The sequence below is a fragment of the Vidua chalybeata genome, chromosome 3, assembly GCF_026979565.1.
Source record: "Vidua chalybeata isolate OUT-0048 chromosome 3, bVidCha1 merged haplotype, whole genome shotgun sequence".
NCBI classification, from domain to species: Eukaryota; Metazoa; Chordata; class Aves; order Passeriformes; family Viduidae; genus Vidua; species Vidua chalybeata.
Window position 1 is genome coordinate 94955092 of NC_071532.1, and position 13952 is coordinate 94969043.

Below are 13952 nucleotides of genomic sequence, written 5' to 3' on the forward strand. Positions count from 1 at the left end.
TACTGTTGGGTTTAACCTCTAATTTGAGAAAGAAAAGTACTGTCTGGCACATAATCCTAGAAAACCACCCTCTGCCATAACTTACAAAATACTATAAAGACTGTATGGTGATTGTATCTATTAGAGTTGAACATAAAGTGAAGAATGAGTTTTCTTTCTGGTTTAGCACTGTGGTTATCTTACTGCAACCAGTGCCTTGCCATATATTCAGTGAATTTGGAAATAGGGTGAAATTCATTCAAAAATAAAATGAAAATTAGTGAGGGAAAAAGTTTTAAAAGAGTTTTTAGGTAGTGATCAGTGCAGACTTACCAAGAAATTTAGATTAAATAAATGTGGGCTAAAATCCTGAACTGTTTCAAGAATGTAATTGCAGTGTCTTCAGGGAGGCAAACAACAGAAGTCACCAGAGTGAAGCATCATTGATCAAGTGGAGCAATTGTCTGGGTGACCGATTTTAGTTATCTGGGTTCCAGCTGTGTGTTAAATATATTTTTTCTCTCAGTAGAGAGATGCAGTTTAGTCCCTCTTGAAGCTGGAGCATTTGCACTTGGCTTTTCAAATGAAGAAAACTATCTCCAAACAGAGAAGTAGGTATATGGGAAAGGAGGAGATAAAGGTCAAATAAACCACAACTTTTATATTTAGTATGTCAAGTGTTGAAGTTTACAAAGAAAGAAATAACAGGGTGTAAAGAAACCAGAGCCTCAACCTGTAGTACCCAAAAAGCATCCTGAGGACAAATTTTATGAACTCTGCAAGATGTTTACAGATTCACAACCACAATGATTTTTCAAAAAGAAAATTAAATACTCCTCTTGTTTATTAAAAATAGCATTGTCTATAGACTAGAGGAAGGAACAAGTCACTTTCAAGGGACCTCTTTTAACCAGAGATATATTCAAAACAAGCCCCAGATGTAAATCCTTTTGAAATTCAGGGAAATACAGATCACGGTGAGAATGACTGTTTTATTTTGTTAATGGCTGAAACCTTACTTTTACGACTAAGCTCCTCAACTATTTGCTAATGTTTGAAGTTCAAGTTAAGAGATCAAACTCAGTGATCAAAGTAGCCCATTCCTTAGTTTAATATTAAATCCATGAACCACTCCTTTTTTTCTATGTTGAAGGGTATCAGCTTTAGTGATTTCCTTATTCCCATTAGTAAATTCTGCTACACACCTTAAAGGATGAAATAGCCTATGCACAATTCCAGCAGAGATAAAAGGAACCCTCCCTAAACCAGCACTCATTTTTATTTACATTCAAGGATGACTGGCTTTTCCCCAGGCTCTTACTGAGATGTGAAGCAAAGGGAATCCAGGAGAGAGGTTCTGCAAACAAGGTAGTTTTGTTTTCATGGAGATTGCTGTGACTCACAGAGGAACCTCTTCTCCCCACACAACTCCAGCTGCCTTTGTGTGGTGTGAGGTGTCAGAAAAAAATAATCTCTTCAGCTCAGTTTCAGAATTCTTCTTTGGAAAAGAATAATTTTTATTGATGTGGCCCTTTATAGGTCTTGTTTCCCAACTAAAGCTTTTTGTTTGGTTGGTTTATTTGGTTGGGGTTTTTGTGGGTTTTTTTGTTTGTTTTGGGCTTTTTTGGGTGCATTTACAACTCACACCTGAATGCTTACTGTGAAAAATCTTCAATTTTGAATCAGGAGGGAAATCTAAGTTAAAAATACTAAAAGCTTGAATGTAACGTGAAAAGTGACAGCTCCTAATTCAAGTTGTTTTCCAAAGGTGCTGAGGAAAGTAGCTGAGATTTTATTCTGTTAAAATAAATCTTTGCTTCAGAAGTAAGAAAAATCAAACCATTATCCAAATGGCCATTAAAAAAAATATAGCCATTATGATTAAAACAAAATGCAAGCTTTTCAAAATTATTTTAATAATATCTGATTGTTGTTTCAGAAAAACATTCTGGAAAGAACTATGTTCTTATTTTAGTGGGAGGAGGATTGAATTAGCATTAAAATCTGGTCAGTCAGAGGCACCAAATGGACAACAAATGGCCACCCAGAAGAAGAGAAGGTATTTGGGTTTTTTTTAGTGGAGATTTAAAAGGTAAGGTAGCGTTATAGTTTAATTATGCCTATCCCTCATAACAACAAAGAAGGCATCAGGTAAGAAAAACAAAAATAGGAATTATGCATAAATGTTAACATGGCAAAGCTGAGAGAAAAGGCCTTGAGAGCAGATTCAATTTGAAAGGAATCCCCCTGGGGCATAAATATACAGCAGAAAAGGGATTAGTGAATCTTGACATGCTGGAACTGTAAGAGCACTGCCAAAGTTGCCCTTCAGCTGGGCACAGTAGTCCCTTGGCAAATTTACATCATATTTAGTTAACTGAAGCTGCTTAGTCAGCAAAGAGGCTTTGTGGGTGGGCTTCTCACATGTGTTAATGAGCTTTGACCTGTATCATCCCTGAAGAGGGAAAGAGGTTTGGCTCTTGCCCAGTGTGTAACAACTGCTCAAAATTTTCTCATTTATTCTTTGGTGAGTGAGTACCCACTGCAGCACATTACATCACTTACAGGTGGCCCTAGCACTAAGCCATGCACTTAACGGGGGCCAGCTGAGTGCCCCAGAAGCTGGGGGCTGGCTACTGCAAAGCTTATCAGCCTCTTTCCTGTCAGGGGACTGCCCACAGCAGGATAGATGACCTGAAGACAAGTGGATTTACTGGGCTGTTGAATAGAAAGAAAGGTTGAGACTTCCCTGTGTATAAATAGGTAAGGTGTATGTTTAGCTACACAACTCTGATTAGTGCTCTTAGGTGGCTGAAAATTTCATGTGGTCTATTTAGTGACCAAGTACAGCTCACTTCGGCACTTAAAATGAAGCACAATTTCTCTGAATGCTTTGTATAGACAGCAAGGAGAAAAATGTATTTCAAGAGGAAAATTCATCCCTCCTGAAATCTAAAAAGTCATCCTGTATTCTCTGCTTTTTTATGAGCTATGTCTGGAATGAGGACAAGCAGACTTATAACCAGACAGCTTCTGCTAAGTGCATGAAATCAAGGGGGTGTCACATTGCAAACACCTGTACAATTGCTGTCTGCTGTAATTTGTCAGGTCTGCTAAGTAAAATGATTTTTCTTGTTTATATTGTGCAGTCTGCTTTTTCTAATATGGATTTTATATTATTTTCTCTGTGACTTTCCCACAGTAAGTAAACCTCTTAAGTAGTTTTAGATTATCTATCAAGAGCCTTCCAGTTTAGCAAATGGTACATCTGATTAAAATGCTATTCCATCCTTCTTCCAGTTTGTAATGAAAAGAGCTGGCAGAACTACCTGCAAAGGGCCTAACTCTTTCAACAACCAGGTTCTGCATTTAGTCACTTGTAACTTTTGTCAAATTTTAACTGATCTGACTGAAATCTTCAGTGGTAACTGTCAGGCCAGGCTCATTTTTTTTTTCTCTTGAAATGTCATAGCAAAAATATTTATATTTCTCAGAATATTCTTCTATACCACTGTTTTGTCTGTATACATTTTTTTGTCCCTGCTGAGGAGAACAAAATAGTCCAAATAATTCCATGAATAACTCTAACTGTCCATGAACTGGAGCAAGAAATGATGTTTCATGGGGTGTAGCTCTGAGTTTAGAGATGCATTCTGCTGTCCTCACAAAAACAGAAGTAGATTGGGCAGAGCTATAAGCCTCTGACAGACTGTCCATTGGACATGCTAAGTGGATGTGAGTTAGTGTTTAGCGCCAGACCTTCACGTACTTTGTGTGTGTAAGTGGGAGCCTTCCCTTCCACCAGCCCTGTTCAGGGTTGTAGGGCCTGGAGCAGAAGAATGCTTGCTGGAAGCAACACCTGAGACTGCCCGTCCCGTTCTGCCAGTGCACCAACTACTGCAAATGCTGCGGACTGAGGGGCTCAGAAGTAAGAAGACTGAACAGGAGCCACAGGGACTGAGAAGGGAAGAGGGCCAGAACACTACTGTAGGAGAGAATGAGGATGGGAAGAGGAAGGTGTCAAAAAGTGGTTTAGGAAGACCTTCTCCTTTAAGGTCAACACAAAATTGCTAAGTAAAAAAATCCTTTGCACTGCAGGACCCACCACATGGATATTTTTTTTCTTTATGTATATTATTATTACATTTAATTGCCACATTTCTTTCCTTGTCTTCTTGGAAATGTCAGTGCACTTCCACGCCTGTCATCTTTTAATGATGCCATCATGATGATGCTTATCATTGTCAGTTGTAGCTATTGTTAAATGTAGTGAATTTGGTTAGTTCTTCCATACTCTTAATGATGTATGACGTTCTCCTGCTGAATAGCAATGTACAGCTTATAGGAAAAACTAAGAGATGGGAAACAGCAAAATAGATCAATGGCAGGAAGGGGACAGGCAGATTAAGACCAAATGAACAAACACCCTAAACAACTTAAAAAGCCTACCAAAGAAAAACAGTGAATTAATTTTGACACAAATGCAGCACTCTGTCAAGTTACTGTAGCAACAAATAAAAGCATGGACAAGAGTTGACCTGACAAGAGACCTGGCTAGAAATAGATGCAATCAAATACTTCAATGCATTGCATATGCAAAGCTTCTTACAAATCTGGAGTTTGACAGCATTTATGTTTCATGAATAGAAAAAAAATTCTCTCTGCAAAGTTTTTACCATTTTCAATGTACAGCACAGGAACACCTTTCAAAAGATATTGCTAGACACAAACTCCTGACAAATAGGGTATTTTAAAAGCTTAGGGCACCTTGAGAATTCAGCTGGCAGTTTGGATCCTTTGTGTTTTGAAGGATGCTTGCAACTGGCTTAAATGCGAGCTTCTGGGTCTGCTCAAAACCAAAAGAGAAGTGGACCAGAGATGGACAAGTGGGCAAATATCCACTGGGAATGATAAGACTGTAGCTAGGGGATGCAGAGATGCAGCTGGAATAGCTCAAAATGAAACTGGCTATAGAAATGTAAAGAACTCCAAGAAATGGTTGTTTAAGTACATAGAGAGCAAGTGGAAACAGAAGGAAAATATTGGCACATTATTATATGGGTGAGGTGAATTAGTCACCAGCAATGCAGAAAAGGCAGCAGTTCTTGACACTTCCTTCACATCTGTCTTTACCAACACTGTTGGGCCCCAGGCTTTGGGAGCAAAACTTCAGGTTGATGTAAACATAGACTCACCATCACTGATGGAAGAGTTGCAACTGAACTGTTACAGGAGCTTGGCACTACAAATCAATGGGGCCTGACATTGCACACCCGAGGGTGTGAGGAGTGCTGGCTGATGTTGTTGCAAGCCTCTTCATAATCTCTGAGAAGTTGTGGAGATCAGGGGATATTCCAGAAAACTGGAAGAGAGATGGTGACAACCCCACCTACAAAAGAGGTTTAAAGGAAGATCTACAGGTTCTTTAGACTTATTTCAGTCTCTGGGAAAGTTATGTAATGAATCCTCCTAGGGGCTATCACAAGTGAGGTGAAGCACATGATTGGGAAAAGCCAGCACACATTGACCAAGGACCAGCTGTGCTTGACAAAGCTGCAAAAGCAAATTTGCTTTTTGTGACAAAGTAACTTGCTTGGTTGAATGGCGGGGGGAGGGGGGCGTGGAGTGACAAGTGGACATTGTCTACCTGGATTTCTCCAAGGCTTTTGATACGGTTTCCCATGGCCTCCTTCTAGAGAAATGTGTAATGGTCTAGACAAGTGGGCTGTGTAGTGAGTAGGAAACTGGCTGAGAAGTTGCTTGCAGGGTGGTGGTAAACAGCTCCTTTTCAAACTGACAACCTGTCACAAGTGGGGACTCCCAGGGATCCATACTGGGCCCAAACTTGTTTACAGTCTTTGTAAGTGATCTGGACAGCAGGATCAAGTGTATCCTGATAAAGTTTGACAATATCAAACTGAGTGATACCAAAGTGAACTCTTTGGAAAGGAAAGTCACAATGCAGGAAGACCTGGATAGGCTGGGAGGGTGGGCTGACAAGAACCTTATGAAGTTCAAACAAAATAAGTGTAAGGTCTTGCACCTGGGAAAATATTCCTGAGTACAGCACAGGCTGGGACCTACCTGCCTGTGGATCAGCTCCCTGGAAAGGGACCTGGGGGTCCTGGGGATGACAAGCTCAGTGTAAGTGAGGGGTGCTGCTGTGGCACAGAGAGCCAGCAGGGCACTGGGTGGCATCAACAAGGGCATCTCCACAGGGACACAGAAGTCACTGTCCCACTCAGTGCTTGTCAGGCCACACCTGGAACACGGTGCTTGGTTTAGGCTCACACTATGCAAAAAGATGTGCACAGGCTGGAGAGCTGGAGAGCCATTGCTCTTAATGATAAGTAATTGTTATAATTATAAAATTTTTAATACTTAATAAATAATACTTAATTATAAGTATTTTTATGTTTTTAAATGCTGAAGCTGAGAAATGCCGCTGTTAAGACAGGATGTGACTTCAGGCAAATATTGAAAGCTCTACAAAAATTTATGAGAAAATTTGCAGCCACTAGCCTGTGTTTTATAAAGCATCTGTATTACAGAGCTACTGCCTCTTTGGGGGCACCCACCCCAGATAAACCCTGGGGTGAGATGCTGTTCTGTGGTCCTGAGCACCAGGAGGCTTGACTGTAGGGGGCATTTGCAAATCTTCCCTTCAGAAGTTGAGGATGATCACAGAGGATTTTTATGCAGTATCTATTTCTAGCAAAGCATATTTAATGAGAAAAAGGATCTGCATATGAAAAATCTACATCTTCAACCTTCTTCCCTCACATTTGTCATCTCCTAAATGCTTTGAGTGTTTGAGAACTTAGAGGTTCTCTGAGGATCCATGTGAGTGTAGGTATCAGCTTCCAGAAAGCAGCTGCAGAGGGCAGCTCCTGTCTTGATGTTCTTTTGGGGATTTTATTTTTTGGTCTTTTTTCATAATCTGTCTGTTCCCATGCTTACTAATGCACTTGTGCAACTCAGAGCTATGACCAACATAGAATTTTTGGAGGAAACAACACTGATAGTGCTCCTTCACCTCAGGACATGTATGTGTGGTAATGGGTGAACTGAGTGAACTTCCTGTGGGCTGACAGCCTTACCATTAGCTAAACCTTCCTATGCATAAAGCGGATAGCCTGTAACAAGTGTCATATGTAATAATCTCCTATAACCACTTGATAATTTCTACATACATTCCTTCAGAAGGGAAAAGGCAGTGGATGATGTCCATTGCTTTCCCCCAGCACATCTAGACATTTTGCAAACACAGTGATATGCCCTTGCTGCTCAAATACAAATCCTGTTCTATAAACTTTTTTATCGATCTTGGAGTCCTACTGTCCTCAGCAAGGGCACAGGTTCACTGAAGAAAAACCACCCTTCTCTACACTTTCATCTCTATTCAGCATTAGCTTGTTAATGGGAAAAAAAGCCTTATAATTTGATAATCTCTTATATATTACAGCTCTACTAAAATCTTTTTGTACTGGCTTTGGCTGGAATAGAGTTCATTTTTTTCAAAGTAGTTGGTATGAGGCTGTGTTTTTGAGTTGTGCTTGAAACAGCATGGATAATTCAGGGATGTTTTCCATTCTGCTGAGGAGTACTCACACAGAGTCAAGGCCTTTCTGCTTCTCATCCCACCTCACCATTGATGGGGCTGGGGGAGCACAAGTTGGGAGCTGGGTGGGGACTGACCCAAGGGATATCCTACAACATATGGTGTCATGCTCTGTATACAGAGTTTGGGGAAGAAGAAGAAGGAGAAAGGGGGGATATTTGGAGTGATGATGTTTGTTTTCCCAAGACACCATCACTTGAGCCCTGCTCTCCTGGGGATAGCTGAACACCTGACTGCCCATGGGAAGCAGTGAATTAATTCCTTGTTTTGCTTTGCTTGTGAGTATGGCTTTTTCTTGACCTATTAATCTCCACCCACAAATCTTCTCATTTTCACACTTCAGATTCTCTCCCCCATGCTGCTGGAAGGGAGCAAGCAACTCTGTGGGGCTGAGGTCCTGACTGCGGTTAAACCACAACAGTTTTCCTTAGTAAAGGGAATTTAAAAGCTACATTAATGTGTTTGAAATGGGTGATCACTGATGTAAATAAAAGTGAGCTGAAGATGGGAGCAAGAAGACAGTTTTTGATCTGAGAAGGCATTTCTGCAGGTAATTTCCACCGAAGTCAGCACAAGCACATTCCCTCTCTGTGCTAAGGAGCAGGGTTGCAAAATCCAAGTATATTCTGAGAAAGTCCCTACTGATCACAGCACTAGAAATTATGTCATCCATAAACATCTTCTTAAGTCAAATATGGGGACGCAAGGGTCTGCTCAAGAACTAAACTGCAAAGCCACAGTATAATAAGCAATTTACATTTCATTATAACCTATTTAATTTATCTATCTACTGATTGCATGCTTACATGCCTTCCAATTCATTTTCATACTGCTGATAGGTCACCTAATTTCACATTGGCTTCTCTTCCTAGCACAGACTCGTTTTTGAAGCATAGCACACTTAATCCTGTGCTTCAAGTCCCTCCTGATAACTCTCTGTTTCCATTCTTTCCTAATGCAAACTCCTTGACAAAATAAAACTATTAACAGACATTTCTGTGAACAGGCAATGAAATGTTAAAAACCAGAAACTTTCGTTGGTACCTTTGATCATAGGGTAGGATTCAAAATTCAGTGAAATTTATGACATTTTTCATTGGCTACTTAATTCTGCTTCATAAGTGTGAATGTAGGAATAGGCATACATTTAAATTCCAGACTACATACCAGTTAGAGAAGATTGTGGATCATCTCCAGTGTCCAATGATACCAGTGCAATGACATCATGTGTACAATGTCAAGAGCAGCTCTAAGAAATCTTTACCTGAAAAATACCTTTCCTAATAGATATTTGATAAATTCAACATCTGGCATCATTTTCACAAGCCAGTCTGCTGTTCATTTCCAGAGCAGTACAGTTGTTTTAATAACAGCATATTAACAGCTATCTAAAAATGGAAAAATACCAAAATCTTCGAGAAGACATAAAGGACAACTACACATGCAATGAATGCATATATATGCTTAGAGAAGTCTGCCAATAGAAAAATATTTCCACCGGGGAGGAAAAAAATCCTAATAGGACTACAGCAAGGTGTACTGGCAAAAATGAAGACATTAACTCCTCCTTCCTGAGGAGCTTTTACTGTCTCACTTAAAGGCCACAGCCCTACCTTCCCCCCATGCATGCTGAAACCAGCTCTACCTGCAAAAGAATGTCCATAAATCTGGTCTCACTGTGTAACTGGCATAGCATTGATTCTCTTCAGAAGGTGAGAATGTGAGATTTAAAGCCATGGCTGTATAGCAAAATGCTATTAGCGGCAGAAGATGAGACCACGGCCTGTTAGAATGGATACACCTGAAGTGAGGGAATATTTCATCCTTATGCAAGAAAATGAAGATTCTATGATTTAGGTGGGATTGAGCTCCAGATTATGACACCTGGGTTTAAACATCTGCATGTTTTGACTATGTGTCAAAGCTGCCATGGAGCTCTGGGGCCCGTTCCTTGAACAAGACCAGCACCCCTGTAGATCCCCTGCCAGGAACATTTAGCTCTCAGCTGTCATAATCAAAGAATGGGGTGTATCACAAGTCTTCAGTCATTTTGGCCAACCCAGTATGGCTATATTGCATGCCCTAAGGACACTTCAAATGGCATAAAGTACCTGTTTGTAGGCAGGGGAAAACACTCCCTTTTGACACACTCAGTGACATTTATGGTACAACTGATTAAAGGCTGGTGATCAGCCTTCCACTGATCCTGGAAGTGGAGTAAATGCATCCTACATCTCGTACAAGCAGATTCTTAAGGTAGGTGAACTGTTCTGATGTTCAATCCTGCATTCAGAGTTTGATTCAGTTCTGCGTATACAGGCATGAAATGCTATTTGAGAAGATACATCTGTAAGGCTGATAAATATTACACTGGACCTACCTTTCTGAGCAGCAGCTGGAGGCCGTATAAGTAACCCAAAGGCATCTAAAATGGCTCCATGTGCTTTTCTTTGTGTGAGTAAATGAACCAACCACTTTTAACAGCGTTAAGAATTCTACAAGTACTAATAATATTTTCAAAATAATATGGCTTGTTATTAACATTACCACTGCATATGGAAGCTTCAAGAAGTTGTTCAGTTTGCTCACAACTTAGAATACTGGCCCTTTGTTACATCAAGACATTTAATTAGAATCAATCTCCTTCATCAGTCTTTTAAAGCAACCTTTCATCTTGTGGTACTCTCCTCTAACAATAGATCTTTTTGCCCAAAAACTGATCTTATAAGGTAAGCCATTTACAAGTCTCTGTTTCTACTTATGATAGTGGTACTAAAAAAACACACATGGTTGCTTTGTAGCTAAATGTCATATTTAGGTTACTCTATTAGGTTTTTTTTTTCATTAAAGCATTCCTTAAAAGAAAAATCTAGCCACAGTTTTCCCTTTAAATTGTTAAACTTAGTATCAGTACATTTCTTTTAAAAGTTAGTTATTGTTGAAAGAATTTTCTCCTTGAAACCATTAATTACTATGTGAATACTCCTTGCAAGCAATCTCCCAGTAATTATATTGTACCTTTTAACTAAAGGTAAAATCATTTAAAAACTTTAATGACAGATCTCTCTGAGTTAAATAAATGTTGCACCGTAATGAATAAAGTAAAACTGAAATATGAACACTAATACTGGTATTTTACTGAAATTCAGAAATTTAAACCCACATGTGGTATCTGCATAAATGGTCAGTTTTGCATCCCCTGCTTCCTAAAGCCTCTGGGAGCTGCAGTCTGTGTAATACATTTGGCTACTCAGGTAACATCTCAGGTCAAGGACCAGAATCCCTTCATGGTAGATACCATAAAAGACCGAGAAGAAAAACAACTCTGAGCCTAAACAAGAAATAGAAACTATGTGCACAAAGTCTGGAGAGGTTGAAGTAAGGATAAGGCTTCTGAGTGAAGCTTAAAGGATTGTCAAAGAAAGAATCAGAGGAAATAGTTACAGGCAAGAGAAGGAAGAAGTACACTTTTCACCTCTGTATCTAGAACTGACTACAAAACAAGATCAAATTGGTTTAGCTAACTAAAGGGTACAGAAGTTCAACTGAGGTCTGCCTGGAGAGGGTGACAAATTAGGGACATCAACTTGACATATTTGAAGTAATAGAGTTCTATATTAGCGATTATATAATAAGAAATTTGCTCTGACATTATAGTCATTTTCAGGCCTAGATTCCCAGCCAGAGCTCAAAAAAATCCTTGTTTCTTCATAATCTAATATCTAAAATGGCAGCAGGTTTTATCCCTAATAAGACTGGCCACTTTCTCCTCCTTTTACAAGCTATGAAAATTATTATCATTGAAGCTCTCATATTTTTGCCAAGTTTATGAAAAATCAAGCTTTGTATTTCTTTTGTCAAATATTTACATTCCATTAGTTTTAAATAATGTTTGGTATTCTACATATATTGTTTTCAACAAACATGTTCACTACCAAATGAATAGAAGTATTTTGATTTTATGGAGCTCTTTCCTAATATTCTTCAGTTCCATGCTCTGATGTTTGAGAATCAAGAATGTGTTTGGCATCACTGAAAATAAGGTGAACTCAGATATGTCTTACAATGTCTACCCCAAGGTAATTTTAATTAAATAAAATTACCCCAAGTCCAGAAATATGCAACAAAGCAATAGGAACTTACAGTTACTCTCATGCATGATTTTTCCCATAAAATTTTCTGTATGTTATGGATTCAAGTGCGGGTTTATATCTGCATACATAAACTTGCGTGTCTGGATTTCCAGTTACCAACAAATACATGTAAAGATTATTTTTTAATGTAATATGAAATTCAAAAGGAACAGAAAAATGCCATGAAAAAAAGCTGTATTTTAAATCTAATTTAAATAATAAATATAAGTGAAAAAGTTAAGTCATAGTTACTCACCTACGATGAGTAAGAAAACTACCACTGACATGTCCTGAGCCATCACATCCTGGTGTTGGACATGACATTCCTTCCGTCTTCACTGACTTCCAAGAGAACTGTGAGCCATTTAGGTACCCATCCTTTTGCCTTTTGGCAGCAAGAGGACACCCTGATGCACTGCGATGGGATGCGTATTTTCCAGTTATATGACCCTGACCATCACAGCCAGGAACTGGACATCTGTATAGCAGATAGATGAGATAAACTTTATTATCTTGCCATTATATACCTGGTAGCCTCTACAACAAAGTCAAAATAAACCTGACACGAAAAGGGAAGAATAATCCTACACTGTGGCCGCAAAAATAGTCAAGATACCCTATAGTGGGTAAAATTACAAGCAGAACTTTACAATTTGAAGAAAAAAAAAGTTCCCTGATAAATTCTAAGGAGGCTAGCTGCTGATATTATGCAATTGTAACAAAAGGACTGAGATATGTATTTGAATTGCAGGTTTTTATCACAGTAAATATCACAGTGGAATTGAAATATTTGCTACTGAGCTCTGACCAGCAGTGAAATTGCCCATAAAACCCCTATAAGCGTAAGATACTACTTAGTATAATTCTTGGTACATTTTATTTATAGGTATGGAACCCAAAGAAGACTTGTCTGAAGTCATGAAAATGTCATGTATACACAGTTATCACATGGTCAGAGCACCTCATTAGAAATGCTGAGCTCCTTTAACTAATTTTTGAATAGGGGTGATGATATGAAACTATGTGCTACAGCCCAGAGACCAATGAAGGCTGTATTCATCTGATGGTTTTCCTTACTTGGGAATCTCCCCATACATTTGCTCTGTATACTGCTCTGTATACTCTATATACTAAAAACCAAATAACTAAGGTTAGAAGGAAAAGGTTAGAATCTTCAAAGTGAAACGTTTAAAGAGAAGTACATTTTTTTTTCAATGTGTTGCTACATAACACACATCTAAACTAAAGGCCAATTACTTCACTGTTTGTGAACTAAAATATTCCTGCAACTCTCCACTGAGGATCTGGTCCTGAATGGTCCAAGCAGTCACTAAATCCACCAAGTTCAGCAGCCACTGATATCAGAGTGCCTTGCAGGAAGAAACCAAGACTTACAGTAGGCATTTGTTTCTCTTGCAAACTGCATGAACAATCAGATTGGTTGCAGCAGTCTCATATAAACACTCGATCCTCTATTCCCATAACTACCTTTATTTAGCATATATGGTTTGCCTGTAGTATGCAAACAGATTATTAATTTTCAGATTATTCTTCCGAAAATGAAGAATTTAAAACTATTTCTAAATTACAGATGATTGCATCCTTGGCTAATGCTGCATCCTTTGCTGAAACAATCAGCACAGAAACTAGATTTGCTCATAGAAATCAATGTGGTCACCTGCCCTTGGATAACTATCACACAATAACATTTATGCCTTAAAAACCACTGAAGACCTATATAAGACCTATAAAACATACAAAGGCCCTTTAACAATATTTGTTCTCACCTAATTGGCTCTTGGTCTTCTTTGTCTTCCTTACTTTGTGCTATCCTGATTCCACTTTTCTTTGCTCGTGGACAGCCTGAAAGACTGTGTGAAAGAAAACATTTTAGAATGCAATTTCTCATTTTTGGGCACACTTTACAGGAATACACTTTCTATCTGAGAAACTGGCAAAATAGGCAATCCTGTCCAGTTTCCACAGGCAAAGCTCAGGTGGTTAAATAAGGAGAGTTGCAGCAGCCACACAAGGGGGGATCTGCATGTGTGAGTCTGTGATGCAGGACAGGACTGCCGGTGCTGTGCACTCCATACACACAGGAACGCCCCCAGGAGTCAGGGAAGGCAGCTCGTAAACCCTCTGCCTAATAATTCCTTCGGCTGACTTAGCAGCAGCAGTGGCATCTTTAATAGGAATCGAAGCTAGTGTTTCAGGGC

General features: G+C 39.2%; 1 protein-coding gene across 1 annotated transcript in view; it reads right to left on the reverse strand.

The window, feature by feature from the left end:
- Positions 1–13952, reverse strand: part of MYT1L (myelin transcription factor 1 like) — a 220988-nt gene that overhangs the window by 15550 nt on the left and 191486 nt on the right. The window contains exons 16-17 of the mRNA XM_053938244.1: positions 13521–13604; positions 11990–12211 (exon numbers count right to left, since the gene is read on the reverse strand). Coding sequence (XP_053794219.1) covers positions 11990–12211; positions 13521–13604 — 306 coding nt within the window. The remainder of the gene's footprint in view (positions 1–11989; positions 12212–13520; positions 13605–13952) is intronic.